The sequence below is a fragment of the Cataglyphis hispanica genome, chromosome 11 (genome assembly GCF_021464435.1).
Source record: "Cataglyphis hispanica isolate Lineage 1 chromosome 11, ULB_Chis1_1.0, whole genome shotgun sequence".
NCBI lineage: Eukaryota > Metazoa > Arthropoda > Insecta > Hymenoptera > Formicidae > Cataglyphis > Cataglyphis hispanica.
Genome location: NC_065964.1, coordinates 3,873,738 through 3,890,246, shown reverse-complemented (window position 1 = coordinate 3,890,246; position 16,509 = coordinate 3,873,738). Strand labels below are relative to the sequence as shown.

Genomic DNA, 16,509 nt, shown 5'->3' with positions numbered 1-16,509 from the left:
TTCGAGTTATGAATGCAATGAAATAATTGAAATATTAAGCATTCATAAAGTATAAATTTTATAACGACAGACAAACGAGTCAATCAGGACTTTTTTCATAAATAAAAAGATATTTGAGGATATCTCACTCGTATAAGAAGAATTTTGCAAGCCAATAATCTTTATATAAAAGATTGTTGTTTAATATCAAAATAATTATAAAGTTAAATTAAATATTAATAGATGTTGATGAAATTTATTTTTATTACGTATGCAATCTCATTTTTATTATATGTGCAAATCGGATATTAATAAACCTCATAATTTCAACTAAAATTAAATGCTTGCCAAATATAAATCGTCCAAAGATGTATTATTATTATTAATATTGCTCAAATTTATCAATTATTTGTTATATTTTTATTTAGAACAAAAATTAAATATAATGTATCTGCTACATTTTGAAATAATATTTGTTGCACATTATCTTAACCACTTTTCATATAATCACTTGTAATTGTTCTAAGTTTCATTAGACAGACAATAATTCTAAGATACAGCTGTAGCAAACGTCAAATCAAATATGGCAAGTGCGACTTTAAAAGTTGATGCTACTCTACGATCGTGAGAAGAGAACTTGAAGAAGCGAGAAGACATCTCGTAGCTCTTTCAAACGGCAAACGACTCATCGTATGATCGGAAAGATATTTCCCAAGGAATTGTCATCTTGACTACTAAATGCTTGCATAGTCATTACGCCGTTTTATAGTCTCGACCGTAAGTAGTTTTGGTGTCACGAGACATGGCCTTTCGAAATTATTCACCAGCAAAATAATAATCATTCGCTACGATAGAAATATACTATAACAAAATAAAAGATTAGATATATTTAAATGAGATAGATTCTTTTCGTTGGACATTAGACTTTAAAATGCCTTTTTCGACAATTGATAGACATACTTGCTTCTTTTTTAATATTATTGTAATGCAAACTAGCGGCTGCATTTTTTTACGCTTGACATTACATCTTCAAAATTTTTCGATCCAATAATTGCATAACAGATACTCAAGAAACGGATGTCCAAATTTCTTATTTAATATCCAGAATTTAAAATGTTAATATTGCCATTTAGATGAAAGCTTGATGAAATTCATTCTAATAAACAAGATTGATGGCTGCTATCGTTCAAACGAGTCAATTCAATGTTATTATACATAATTAATAAATATTTAATAAATTCGATTATGATTATTAACGCGATTGCATCGATAAAATATAGTGTTGCATAACTTGACATTTACTCGAATCAGGGCGACTACCAGTTACGCTCTTCTTTCTCTAAGATTCTTCAACGAGGTTTCTTTCTCTCACTGCAGGATACAACGGATTGCGCTCTCGAAGATCATACCACCGGGACAAGAGGAGATTTTCGAAATGACGACGACCATCGACAAATCTCGCTTGGTGGGAGCAAAGACGAAGGGGACGAAAAGGTGGACGATAATACTATCGCTGTATGAACCGGTATGTACAAGTATAACCGCGACGTCGTTGAACAGGTGGGGTTCATACCCCACCTGTGGAGGACCCAGTGTCTACCTGATGAGGATGATGCTCCGCTCTGGTGGGAGGAATTTAGGTTACTCGTACCACTAGGGAATGTGGGCCGACTATATACCGGCTCATCGCGACCGTCCGCCAGTTCATTCCTTTCCCGTATTTCCGATTCATCGGATCCTGCTCTACGCACTCTTGGCCCCTTGTACCTCTTATCGTCGTCGATCGACTGACTTATACTCCGTTTGGTATTGAAGTCTGTTCCTCGTAGCTGTCGTCCCTAGGTAAGTCCGAGCAGGAAAAAAAGACAAGCCAGAAAGAAGAGGATCATCGATTATCTTCGAAACTTCACAGCATCCTTAAGGACACTTCTTTTTTCAGTAAGTAAAATATTTTATTCGAGGATTGTGAATTTAAATTTCGATGTTGTTTGTTATCGACGTCTCAAAATAAGTACATAATAGAGAAGTAATCGATTAAAGATTCTTCAATTATTTTTATTTCAAGATTTCAGAGCAAGAATGAAATAAGCTTATAAATTATAGTAGCTCAATAGTTTAAATTTTTTCAACAAACATTCGTAAAATGGTGACAAACATTGTATTATATATTCGAAAAACGGAATCTCTGTGACACTGACGCGTAGAAAGGAGAAAATGTAAGACATAAGATATCTTCCTGCAGTTACAATATCGAACATTGAACTCATTGAAGTTATACGGGCCTGATATACAATATCAATGCGCGTGCGTATATATATCTTCCTAATAAAATTATTAAAATACTAAATATCTAACGTTTGATAACTCTAATTTACTAAAGATATGACACAATCACTTATATAAGCTCGGGAAATTTATGCCTTGTAGAACCTTGCTCATTTCGGACAGAGGCGCAATACATCGAAAGAAATAGTATGTTGCCTGAGAATGTAATATAGTAATGTTGCGCCAACGATTTACGAGCTTTTGTTTAGTTAACGCGGTTGAAAGTTACATCTTAGCTCTAACACGCGTTACTCAATTCTGGGTTTTATACGAGGTGATGACAGGATGTTGCATTTCAATTTCAAAGTCATGCTCGGTGTATCCGACAAATTATATATTAAAGCCAACAAACTTTTCAATTTTTCTTCTGAAAATGCCCAAGAAACTCGCCTAATTGTTTGATTATGCAGAATATACTAGAATATCTGACATTAATTTTAATGATGGATTTTTCGATACATTTGATGTATTTTCTTGATAATAATTTTTTGACATTAAATATTTATGTAACTCTGTTTTAAACAAAAATTCTCGAAAAGTAAAGTACTACTTTTTTAGAATTAAAAGTTGTAATTACATCATTTTTTGTTTTAAGTAGTGAAAACGTGTTTATATCTCGTAATTATGTTAATAATAGGTAGAAAGATAGACGATATTAAATTTCATACTGACAGAGATGACAAGGTCTTTTACCGAAGAAAACATACAATTAAAAATGATATTCACATGAAAAGAGTAATTTAGACAAATCTGTCCCAGTTCACTCTTTAACCTAATTTAACAAAAAGTCTTTTTTATGCTAGATTTTGAAATATAATTTTAAGTACAAACTTTTCTTAGAAAAATGTAGGATGTTCGCCATTTTTCTGCTTTAAATTCTTCAAATTTACTTGCGGTTTTTTTTTTTTTAATTTTTCATCCTATTTTTAATCTATAATATCCATGCCAATGCTTCAACAAATAGCAGCGTGTATCAAGATTCAAGATTAATATCTCGCGTTAATCTATCTTATACGAGATCTTCGATTTATTAACGAGATAAATAAACGGTCGTTCGTGAAAGTTTATATGCAAGATGCCGCATTCAGAGTTGTAAGTAACGGATCTACTCGATTTATCATCCGACAACACGTGGACAATTTTTACAACGCTAACATGACAGAAACGTGTTAACATAGGATGCATTTAAAATAATAAAAACGTTGTTATAGATACATTGTTGTATCGATATAACGATAAAGATTTCGTATTTAAAGCCGAATTCATATATGAATAATCTGAATCTTTAATAAAAATTTGTTTTTAAATTGCTTATAAGAAAAGCTATTGACATCTCGACTTCTTAGTTAATTAAAAATTTATATCGAGCGAGATACCTACTATTAAAATTAATATCAGATAATTCTAAATATTTATATGTATGCAAGTTTTTATAAAAACTAAGGTTTTTGTAAAAACAATTTACCAAACTTTCGCTAGTTAATTGTACGGAACGAGTGATTCGTACCATTCGAATCAATGCATTATTGATTGAACGCTTCTCTTTTCATCATCTTGATGTGGCCGCGTTTCGAAAGTACCTTCGCGAATCTGCCAGCCAGTCCCTCATCTTCAGTAGCGTGTCCTTATTTCGATTGGCTTTGTTCTGTTCTACATGCTTTCTCGCTAATTCCGAATGTGGAAGTTATTTGAGCAGAACGATGCTTATCAATTTTTACGAGTGACGGATTCTTTGGATCTTTGGATGCTAAGAAGAGAGCATTTAAATAAATCTATATAATAAAACGTTTATTTTAATAACAATGCAAATAAATTTAAAATATCCATAAAAAAATTATATTCGTAAAAATAAATTAGTAAGTAGAGAAGAACGGAACCCAAATGATCTATTTTAATTATCGATAAAGTACCATAATAAACTATAGCATCGTAAAGCTTCTCTTTACATCTTTGCATACGTAACTTTACATACCTAATTATACCTATTTTTATAATCTTTGAACTTTACATTAATTTGTTGACCTTAACTGGTCTTATTTTACGAATTAATAGCAGAATATATTTAAATTCTTTGAATTATTAAAATGTTTTGCGAAATCGATGCCAGAATGCTTTTACATCGGTCGTTTATATGTTGTTTAGGTCAATTATGACAAAACATATAAATTGCCTCTCACCAGGGGAATTTAAGATTCTTGATGATTATTTCGAAACATATTTTTTTCGTATCAAGATAGTTTCCTGATATTTTAACCTTTTTTACTCTCGCGCGATATCTTCAAATAAAATTGCGCGATTACGTAAACGTAAACGATCGTGTTACCTGCGCCTGCATCTATATATAAATACTTTTATACTCTTAATTTATTTCGTTGTACGCACAAGACACTAAATACATTATTATTGCAATTATTTATGCAAGTATTTGATCTGTCACCTTTGAAATTTTCTTTCACTTGCATCATTTGTCGCGTTTCCCTGTGTTTTTCTTTTCGAAGATCTATGAGAAAATCCTTTCCCGATTTGTATTTAATGTATTGTGGAATAGCTCGAAATAAGAAATATTTTTGTGCTCTGTTGCAATTCCTAACATATGACAAGTCAAAAGAAAATACCATCGCGTTAGTGAAATAATTTTTTATTCGCCATTCCATTCACCATTCGCGTTAGTGAAGTAATTTTCGCGCTTTTAAAATAATTGCGATTTTTACCTTCTCCTACAAAACGACGAGTGGAAAGCGTACACGATTCTACACTTTGCGCTGCAAGATTTCGACACTTTATGTAGGTAAAACGAGTTGACACGATCCCCCACTTTTAAGAGGATCTACATCGCACAAAACAAAGCAGAAGAAAAGATTAATATCATTTCTGCGAACTAGGTAGCATAAAGGTGTAATTATCGTCAATGAATCTCGCTAATCTGTAAACGTGCTTTTTTGAATGTATACACTTGATGTTTCTTTTCAGTAAAAATATTAATCAAAGCGCTTTAAGAAAAATCAGTGCAACATTCCTTGAATTTTTTTATCTCGTCGTTTCAAGTCACCTTTTATTTTTATATTTTATATTATATCTATTTGAAAGAAACAGAAAGAGACTTTTGAATAGAAATTTTTTGAATTGTCAAATCATGCATTGTTGATTTAAAAATATATCAAAATATAAAAGATATACAAGGTATACTGTAGGACAAATTTTTCTTTGATTTCTTATATATTTATACAAAGTATTTGAAATTAATTTTAATATAGTGTTCAACATATGGCATATTCTAAAGAATGGTATTCTGTTAATATCATTTTATTCTTTAATACTTGTATTCGATTATTATAATCGATTATTATAATTTGAAATAAAATTGAAATATCGTATATAATAGAAAGTTAAAGATAACGGTAATATAGAAATTCAACGAGGATTAAAAGAATGAGTTATATCAAATAGAAATATGCTAAATGGAGAGAGAAGATTCTGAAAGCACGATTCTACGCAATTGAAGTAGTAATTATGCGTATCTTTCATTAAGAGAAAGAAAGATGAAAATTATCCAGTTGATTCGGTGCAATTAAGGATCGAAACTCGAGATTGCTATTTCTTACTTTTTAATCTGATGTGTCTTATGAGCGCATTTCTACTTAAGAATCAAGTAGCAAATCCCCTATAGTCCGTTCAGACGACGGGAATCATTAACAAAGAAGATTCCATATTTTTTTTTTTTTACGGATTTTTTACTTGATTCGTCTCGTTTTTACCGAGTCGGATTCCCCAGAATCCAGACACGGTTCGTAGTACGCGGACCAATGTCGACGGTACCAACATTGCCGTTAACAAAAGTTCACCTCGGACAAACTGTAAGAGACTCCTGGAAGAGAGCTGGACGTAAAGCCGGCCAGGTAACGGTTACGACGCGATGTGGTCCACACACATACACGCATGTGTAGAGGCATGCACACATTCACTATTTAGTGAGTGTCGTTATCCTACACCTACGGTTCTCATTCTCATACTCATTCTCATTCTCGTTCCTGTTCGCGTGAATGGCGCGAGACGGTGGCCGCGTCTCGCAAATACCTGGAAAGCTCGACGTCAGATCGGGCAAGTGTCACGATGGCACGGCGGTTTTGATTTTACTCGCGATCGTCGTACGACTACTCGTAATAGAAGGAATCATCGTAGACTTGGAATATATTTTAGATAATAAATTATAGTATGAAATTTTCGTGTGACTTCAACAAAAAATCTATATTTTTAATCCGCTCCAAGTTAAAAATTATGAATAATTTTGTCACGAAAAATGGAGTATAATAATCAAATTTCATTATCAACAATTAGAAATTTTTAATTTTTAGAATATTTTAATTTTCTTAATTTATACTAACAAGATTTTACATTCTAATATAAGATTCTAACTTGCTCGATATATAAGAAGAAAATATAGTTTCTCTCTTTCCTCTACAATTATTTTTCGTACTTTCGGTCGATGAAAAATTTTGTGTATGCAAATTTTGTATTGCAAATATATGCTGTGTTGCTTAGAGCACAAACGTTTCTCCATAATTGAATAATCATTATGATTATTTTAACGATTGCCATGTAAGTAGCAGATAGATTACTACACATTGCGACTTGTTATAACGTAATTATGTGTAAAGCAAATTGCTATAGAATGCGGTTGCTGCTCACGTTCAAATTATGGAGATACGGTCTGTTAAGATATATCAATATCTCTGCAAGAGAGGCACTGAGTAAAGTAAACGGTCAGAGCATCTGCTTTCAACGCCGCGAGTATTATTAATCTCTGTCACTTTGACCACGATGTATGTCCAGTTTACCGCAAACCACAAATGTTAACCAAACATGTCGAATAGCTGCATTGTTTTTCCAATATAATACAATTATTTTTAAAAATAATGAGGAAAAAGTATGCTTTCTTAAGTTGTCAGTTTATAACAGCATGATATGTAGAGGAGTATAAATAGTAATTAATATTATTCGATAGAGAAAAAAAAAATATCTATGATAAAGCAAATATAAAAAAATATTACGAAAGATAAAATACATTTTTTTATAACAAAATAAAATTGATAAATGAAAAATATCTTTAGCAACACATGTTGTGTTAATTATTATGCTTAAGTTCTAGTATATTATATTAACACAATTATATTATTCTCATAATAATAGACAGTTTTTATGATTATATAAATTATATCGAGATAACATTCCCAACATCGAAAAATAGTTGCCGTTGTATCCTGATATTTTTTACACTAGAAAGTGCATTACGCGTGTCTAATATTTATAAGATACAAGATGTTATGATATATTTGAGTATTATAATTAAAAACCATGATGCAAGAAGCAGATAGTTCCATAATAGATAAAATTAGATAATCCGAAACTTTCAATTAAATCATAAATATAGAATATAAAGAATACATTGAAATAACATTAGTATTCATTATTAAGATTCTGATTGAGATTGAGGTTTCAGTTGAGCTAAAAACTTTTACAAATAAAATGTTTTAAAAGATATTAATAAATTAAAATATTCTAAAAATTGCCATTAAATGACGTTTCGTAAAACTGAATAAAAGAATAAATAAAAGAAAATATGATCAAATAGAATAATATATAAAATATCGCAAAACTCGCAAAAAGAACATGTGTTTTAATTAATAAAATAGCAATTTCGCGTTTCTCCCCGGGGAGAAACGAAAAGCCGCTAGGGAGCGTATACCCGGTGGCTCATAACGGTACCAAACTTCAAGCTCTGTACTCTCGGCGACGATGTTCCTCTTCTTCTTGCGTTCGAAAACCCTCGGGCGATGCACGTGTCTTCGCGACGAAAGGAGATAACCGGACTAATGAGTCGATTCTGGAACAACTTTCCTTTCTATTACTGCGCCATATCGAAACGACCGATGAGAACAAAGCGTGGCTCTTGCTCCTCAAGATGACCGTGTACATTGAGCGCATCCCTTTGGCTTTTTATATCTCTTATTTCTACATTTTCTTAAGAAATGTAATTTTTCGGGTGGCGCGCTACCTTGACATTATATATTCATCACTATGATGTGCAATATACATAATATGCAAATTTAATTGGGACATAATATATTCATGATTTAATGTCAGATCCTTCTATGTTTAGATATAATTTTATATTATATCATCGATTATGTAATATCTTAATCATATTGGGTAATTTAAATTTAGCATTAATATGCATCGCGTGAAAGAGCAACCGATATTATCTTAATTCCGGAATTCCGGAACTCTTCGATTCGATTTCGATGAACTTCAAAACATCACTCGTTTGCATTCGTTGAAAAATTTTCCATTAATTCACCGTTTCTCGAGCTTACTAATAAGAACTATAAATTTCATTCGGCATTTTAAATATCCCGAAAATTTGCATCGAAAAGGTTCGATATTTTGGTTGTCATTAAAATGTCATCTTGTTCCGAGACTTTCAATCTTTACGCTTAACATAATTCTATTTCACAGAAAATAATCATAATATGAAATAACATCTTGAATGTTTTATACCACTTTTTTATACAATTTTTTGGCATGTAAATACTTGCAGTTTTTATCGTCAGACTAGACATCGATTATCACACTCTGACATGTATAATAAAAAGTGCCTAAAAGTGCCTAAAATTGCATAAAAGAGCCAAGAGCAATTATTTTGCTATTATTCACTTCAATGATGATGTTCATCCGAGACTGCTACTTCGTGATGCGAATGTCACGAATGGTTTAGAATGTTTAGAAAGTCGCAGCCCCTTGCTGAGACCGGCAACCATGATTCGAGGAAAGTCAGTTGCTGATAAAAATTAGATAAAAAAGACACGTTGCAAAATCACATCAAGTTTCACTGTGAACGTCTCGTTTCTGAAGATACCGCGAACATTCTATTATCTTCTCGCAGATCGTGAGTAACGCGTACCGGCGTCGTCTATTAACTCCGTTTGTGTTCGCACATCCAGAAAAGATCATAATTATATTTTATTTTATTTATCATGTATTTTTTTATGATCTATTAAATTATTTATTATATTTATATCTTACTTACAGAATATTATAGTATTTTAAATTTCTCGATTAGTTTCACTTTCTAGCTTCAAATAAAGAGTTCCAAAAAAATATTACTATACTATTATCACGTAATTGATATCTTTAGATTCGTAATTTAATGTAAGCTTTACTTAAAATTTCGAAACACATTGTTCTCTGTTTCCTTCTCGATAAAAAGTGAAAAAATTATCGTGAAAAGCTGCAATTTGTTCTACAAAATTATGTCTTTTCAAAATAATAAAATAATATTAAGCAACTTTCAGTGATAGCTAATTATGCCCTGTCAACGTGGTTACCCCATATAAAAGCGATGCTGACTTAATTACCATTACGTAACGTCCTGTTTTTTAATATCGTATCTCTTGATTTGTGAAAAGCAATGTAATGACGCGCCATAACGAATTAGCGTCTACGTTTGCATTACATTAATTAGCCGCCATTGCATCATGTAATAGCGATACATTGTAACGTTAGTGCTTCCGCGTCTGGATAAGATGAGAAATAATAAAGTATGTGAGAGGAGTTGTAATTAGAAGCTATTTACGGTAGCATCATTATCTCTATAAAATAGAATCCGAGAATTATTATTCTCTTTCTGTTATTCTAGAATGCATTACGTATAATTTTCAAAGGGGGAGACAAAAATCTTTCCTTGTGTATCAGGAATTATTTCTTACGGAAAAATAGCGTTGTAATTTTCTCAACGATCGACGCGAATCACAAGCAATTCAGCAGTGTGGTTACAGGGTCACTAGACTCCGACTCTGAGAATCCCATCGACCGATCTTTTCTTTTCCAATCGTATCTCGCGTACCACCCATTATTTAAACATACACATTACGCGTGCAACGATTCATCTTTTATTCTTACACGTTTTTATGTAAATAAATATATAAAACAAATAATATCTTCTCCATCTAATTTTATAAATAAATGTTGGTCCGTATAATATATTTTATCGATCTTTGAAAGATAATGTTTTTTGATAATGTATGCTGGCTGATGTTACTATCTTTGCTGCCATTTAATATAATTTTTATTATTTTCTTACAAAGTATCGCATTATTTGTTATTATCTAACGTATCAGGTTGAAAAGGTTAACGATGTTTTAATGATATATTATTAGACCCCTTCTTTCTAGATATCAATTAAATTTTCTCAGTACAAAAAGTGCTATGCAGACATAATATTAGCATACTTAACATATTGAAGCCTGATATTATTTACTAGCAATCATCTCTCAATTCTTATATCATATTTTAATTTCAACTGATTAAATTGCGGATTGCGCGATATAAAATAAACTGCTTTGTAAATAAATATACTGTTTGACCCGAATATGTTAAGTGCATTAAAGATCTATTGTAAAAATTGAAAAAATAACCGCATGGCGTTCAAGAGGAGACGCATTTCAAAGAGGAAAATTATGTAGGTGAAGACATGTGTATAATGAAGACATATTACTGAGGTTCGTTTGCTCTCGTGCATGGAAATGTTCTTTCGCAAGAGATTTTGCACAACCAGACTCAATAACAACCAAATCTGTGGCATCCGTTTGCTGCGATCATATTTGAATAAGCTCGAGACGCGGGATGCTTCTCTCTCTCTCTCTCTCTCTCTCTCTTTCTCGTGTCTTTCATCAGAAAATTATGATCCTCTCTGAATATGTCGTCTCGGTTGAAGTATCGGAACAATCCCGAGAACGAGTTGATGTAAGATCACCAGGTGACGAGAGTTCGAGAATGATGTAACGGCGAAAAGTTTTGTAATGTCGGCAAAAAAAGGGAATACTCGATGTTGAGTATGTTAATGTTATGTCCGCATCCATTCTCGTATTGAGAAAATTGAATTAATATCTAAAAAAGAGGGATCTAATAATATATCATTAAGACATCATTAACCCTTTCATCTGTTACATACGTATCCTATAACAAAAGTATATTGACGACATGTTCTTTAAGTAGTTTTATATATTTATAAAAATGTATAAAAAATAAATACAATTAAAATCTGCTAAAGAAACGAAGAAAGGATTAAATTAACATATAGCAAATATTTTTTTTAAATCACGATATTATAAATTAAATATTTATTTGCTCAACTGATATAATTGATATAGTTTTTTTATAAATAATAATAAATAATAATAACAGAAAAATATATATATTTAAAATATATATTTAATGTAATATATAAATATATATATTAATTCTATATAATAAAAGAGAAAACTGTTTCAATCTAAACATTTTGAAAGTGAAATGTAGTGAAAACAATACAACGAAATCTTTAAGACTAATTTAATGTAAGATATGACAGTTAAATGAAAAAAGATATCAACAATCTTATCCTCAATTTATTCGATACATGAATTTATTCATTATTGTTTCACTTTGTACCCTTTCTCCGGTCTTATTCATTAGAATTGATCATTAAACGAACGAATGTTTTATCTCGCTAATTTAATATATATTGCCGCTCTCATGACCCATCAACCTCTATTCCAACGATGAGCTATCAACTTTCGATCTGAACAGTCCATTTCACGCGGTATACATTTAGCAGATATCACATCGCGCTATCATATCTTTTGACACGATATGTTATTACCACGTTGTAATAACACTTACGCTTCCATCCTAATTGGCAGCTATGCGCGAAATGATTGTCAAGGAATCGTTCTACTGTGAAAGAATAAACGATGAATATGTGTGGCATAATTAATGTTCTTTCTTATTTAATTTTTTTCTTAACACTAAATCGTGAACTTCGAGATTCGTTTGCATTGTTCTGATATACGTCAAAGTCCTTACGTTCTTAATTTTTCACAGCTGGAACGAGTTATTCTCAGACTCGTTGTCAGTGTTATAGATTCATGTATGAATATTCATGATTACTATCATGCGAAAACGCCACATATATATATATAGACACACATACATATATATAGACTGTCGACTTGAACCAGCTCATTGTTTCTAAAAAAGAAGGAATGTATTATAGCCGCAAGTGTTTGATGATTTATGAATATGGATGTTGCAGTGACTAAATCAGATGTTTAGCAAATTCATGATTCTACTCGTCGTGTATTGTGTACGTTAAATACACAAATTTGCCAAACTAGATAATTGCCAATAAATAATTCAACGATGAGTAATCTTTCTTTTAATATTCCCTTCACATAAATTTTTATGTGACTTGATGATCTAATTACTTTCTCTCAATAATTATTTAAAAATTTATTTTCTCTTGTAGTTAAGTCGTTTTCATTATGAATTAAACAAACATCATCTACAACTTTTATAAGGATCATTTATTATAATTTCACTGAAACATAAAATATTAAATTATTATAATATAGTTTGGTTTTATTAATTATGTCTTCTAATTTTATTTAATCTGAACATTGATGTGAAAGTTTTGTTCTTTGAACAATTTCTTATTTATCAGCTTGTGTGAAACTCGGGTTGCAATTAAATTAAGAGATCGCATGAAAACAACTCGTCTTTCTTTATTAACAATTGTGCAAAGAATATTGCTTTCCAAACTATAAAGGCAATTAATTGGAACAGTGATTTAGAAGATCATAGAGTCGCTTTTATTTAGTCGTTTTATAGATGCGTTTTGCAACGGCTTTGTCGTGTCGTTTGATTTTCTAGAAAGTGGTTCGCTTCGCGTTTGTCCTGGCGACGGATGACAGTCATTAGTAAAATCATCACGAAGCGCTGACGTTTACGTGTCGCGCGAAATCAATCCGGAAGTCATAATTTGATTCGCCGTTTATTTTAATCGAATCGAGCTAGAGCATTGATTAATCGTGAGGTAGACGACAATTATAAGACAATTGTTTCACAAGAGAAAACAGAATTTCTAATAGTTAAGATATAACAATTATTTTTTTTCTAATAATTGATTAACGAAAGTCTGGAAAGTCACTTTAATAATACAACTTAAATGCAATGTGTAAAAAATAGATATTTTACATATATTACATAATAATTTTTTTCTCCCATAATTTATGAAATATATTAAAAATACTTTTTAAAAAAATTTCGAAAAATGTATTTTAATTTCATTTAATTTTCAATGCCATTTAATTATAAATTTATCTTTTTTTAGTATAACTCATAAGATACTATAGATTAAATGTGATTGAGAAAACTATAAAAAGCTATATTAAATTAGCAGAAATTGTGTCAAAAATTTTAATGATTATAGGATTGCGTTACGCAAATTCAGCACACATGCGGGCATCATAAAAGCCTTGTAACCCCGTAACCTCGAACTGCTGGACACATATTCAATAGAGCTGGCAAATGTTCAGCGTTCCCATTTCCCGAAAGAATCACCGACTTTCTTAGCAATTCCATGATACTACTATTCTGGTCTATGACACGTTGTTTGCTTGTCTTTGTCGAGTGCTCTGAATTTACGTAATAACTATTTGCATAAAGACATGAATACGGTATAAAACTATCATTGTCAGAACTTTCTAATAGGTGCATATTTACAGTTATAATTTTATAATTACATTTTTTAATAAACAGAATTAAATCATAAACAATGGAAATAATTTCCTGAATTAGTTTTTGTCAATGGCATAAGATCATTTAAATTCTAGATATCCTTCATGCATTAATCGATACAATAATATTAATAAATCAAATATAAATCATCAGTCTATTAATATAAATTTGCATTTTTTCAACACTAGGCAATTTTTATAATATTTTCTAATAGATAGAACTAAATTATATTATAAACGTAGGAAGTAGAATAAAAAAGTGTCATCATTTTCACGGTACATCGAAAATAATTTTTCCATTTTCGTTCGTGTTGCTTTGTTGTGCATGTAGCAGACGTTTCGCGTGTATTACACGAAATTGCGAGATCGTGTTAATTAATGATCAAAGCTTGCCTAGAATTAGAAATGACGGATTTTAAGTTTCAAAGGCTCAGAGAAGTTTACTTAGAGATTTACTTAGAGATTCTATATAGTTATAATATTTAGTCAAATTGCGACAACATATTTGCATTGATACAAATATTTCACAAAGCTTAATAAGTATAATATTTTATAAAATAAATAGTTACGTATACATTTACAGAATACAATTTGGGAATTTCTTTTGACATTAAAAACTTTAAATAATTTATTTATACATATGTCTGCCAATAAATTGTCTAAAAATTTGATCGATGATGATATGTATTGCGAAATTGGTTTATAAACGACCGTTCTCTTCTCTTTTCAAGGTCCAGGAGTATGAGGGCCATCTGCTTGCTCCTCATCGGCATCGTCGCCGTGAATGCCCAGCGCCGTTTAGCCTTGCCCGATCCGCGAAGCTGCGCGAATCGTAAGTATTTCCAGTGACATTTCATAATCTTTTCCCTTCTTAGTTAACAGTTGCATGACTAATTAGATGGAAAGTAACCGGCGAACCGGATTTAGAAAAGAAAGAAAGAGAGAGAGAGAGGGAGGGAGACGAAAAGAGGAGTGCACTTCATTCATTAGAATGTATTCGTTATGTCGTAACTCACGGCGATTTCATATAAATTAATTCGCGTTAAGTCGTCGAACGATTGCAATACATGGGATGCGCTCCATTTATCTTTCGTAACATACGATTTTTTATAATACAAAATCACTTAGCAATCGCTTTAAATTCTTTGAGATATTTGCATGAAAAAACATGAGCAATATTTTTACGACAAGCCTATATATATTTCTATGAATTAATGAATGTGTCAAACGAAACTGTCATTAATCGATTAAATACGATCACGATTAACAATATTATTGATGATTAACACGTGCTCATTATTCAGGTGTCCGTCATTCGTCGTATAGAGATGGTAGAGGAGTTGCTCACTCGTATTTCTTCAGCTGGGAACATCAGCCGACCAGAAATCTCGAGGTGGACTGGCTGGACGCTCGCAATATTTGCCGTCGTCATTGCATGGACGCCGTGTCTCTGGAGACCCCTCAGGAGAACGAATTCATCAAGCAGAGACTAGCGAGAGGTGAGCTGCCGCGATGACAAGCTCGAGATTGTTATTGTTCCTTTGCCAGTCTATATATATGTCTTATGAAAATTCATGATCTTATATAATCTGTTGCGAATAATTCAAAAGAGGCTAATTCGTGAATGGCTGATCGGTGATTTCGACAATCGACGAATTGATAAATGGTAGATTTAAATTGTTGATTATTCAAGTGACGCAATGTAACCGGTAGCCAATCATCGTCGCATCAACCTTTAGTGACTCCTAGATCCTCTCTGATGATTCTCGATGCTTTTTTAATAAAGATATCAAAGCATGAAAAGTTATCAAGTCGTAAGCGGAAATTTATGACCTTTTGCAAATTAGACTTTCGTGAAAATGAATAATAATCTACTATTCGCGCACATAACTTAATCCGTTAAGGTCATATCATTGAAAAAATTTTATCGCGACTTTTTTTATTTATAATTATATTCATGCCAAATTATTATTGCGTAATAATTGTAAAATTGTAAAAATATTGTCGTAAATATTCCATGGAAAATTATATATTAAGTCTTATAACATCAAGTTGCAAAAATTAAATTTATTTTGTCAGCAATTGTTAAGTATTCTTTCAATTAGAAATTGAAAATATTTCGCTATTATTCTTAACTGTATAAAGAGTTCTTATTAATGTAAAAAAATAATTATCTGATTAATCTTTTTGCATATATTTGCGTATATTTTGTATAAGATGAATCTCATAATCGATCAGACAGTCGATAAAGTTATAAAAGACAAGAATGTATTAATTGATCATAATCGATCTTATCGAAGATTTCATAATATAAGACATGTCAATGTCACATTAATGAAATATTCTCGCAGTTTCTGCGTAAAAGTACATACTATTGTTCATGAAATTTTCTTTAATGCTTCAACTTCTTGTTTGCAAAACGAAAATTATCATACATAATTCATGTAAAGTTAATCAGTTTGCAAAATGCGCGTTTATAATCGTGAAATATAATTATCACATAATCTCTTGGAAATTTCCGGACTTCACTAACTGCACATTTATAATTTTTTTAGAGTATTAAAAATTCGAAAGGCGCGAATTGTTCTAGAAT

The 16,509-nt window shown here is 31.3% G+C and overlaps 1 protein-coding gene across 2 annotated transcripts in view; it reads left to right on the top strand.

Annotated features, from left to right (window-relative positions):
- The window catches only part of LOC126852760 (uncharacterized), a 108,680-nt gene that overhangs the window by 88,367 nt on the left and 3,804 nt on the right, over positions 1 to 16,509 (top strand). Inside the window, exons 1-3 of one of the 2 annotated variants that reach the window (XM_050597904.1) lie at positions 1,681 to 1,917; positions 14,648 to 14,748; positions 15,221 to 15,415. In XM_050597904.1, coding sequence (XP_050453861.1) covers positions 14,658 to 14,748; positions 15,221 to 15,415 — 286 coding nt within the window. In that variant the 5' untranslated portion in view covers positions 1,681 to 1,917; positions 14,648 to 14,657. Of the gene's footprint in view, positions 1 to 1,680; positions 1,918 to 14,647; positions 14,749 to 15,220; positions 15,416 to 16,509 lie in introns of those variants that run through there. The other variant, XM_050597905.1, reaches the window with a different exon arrangement.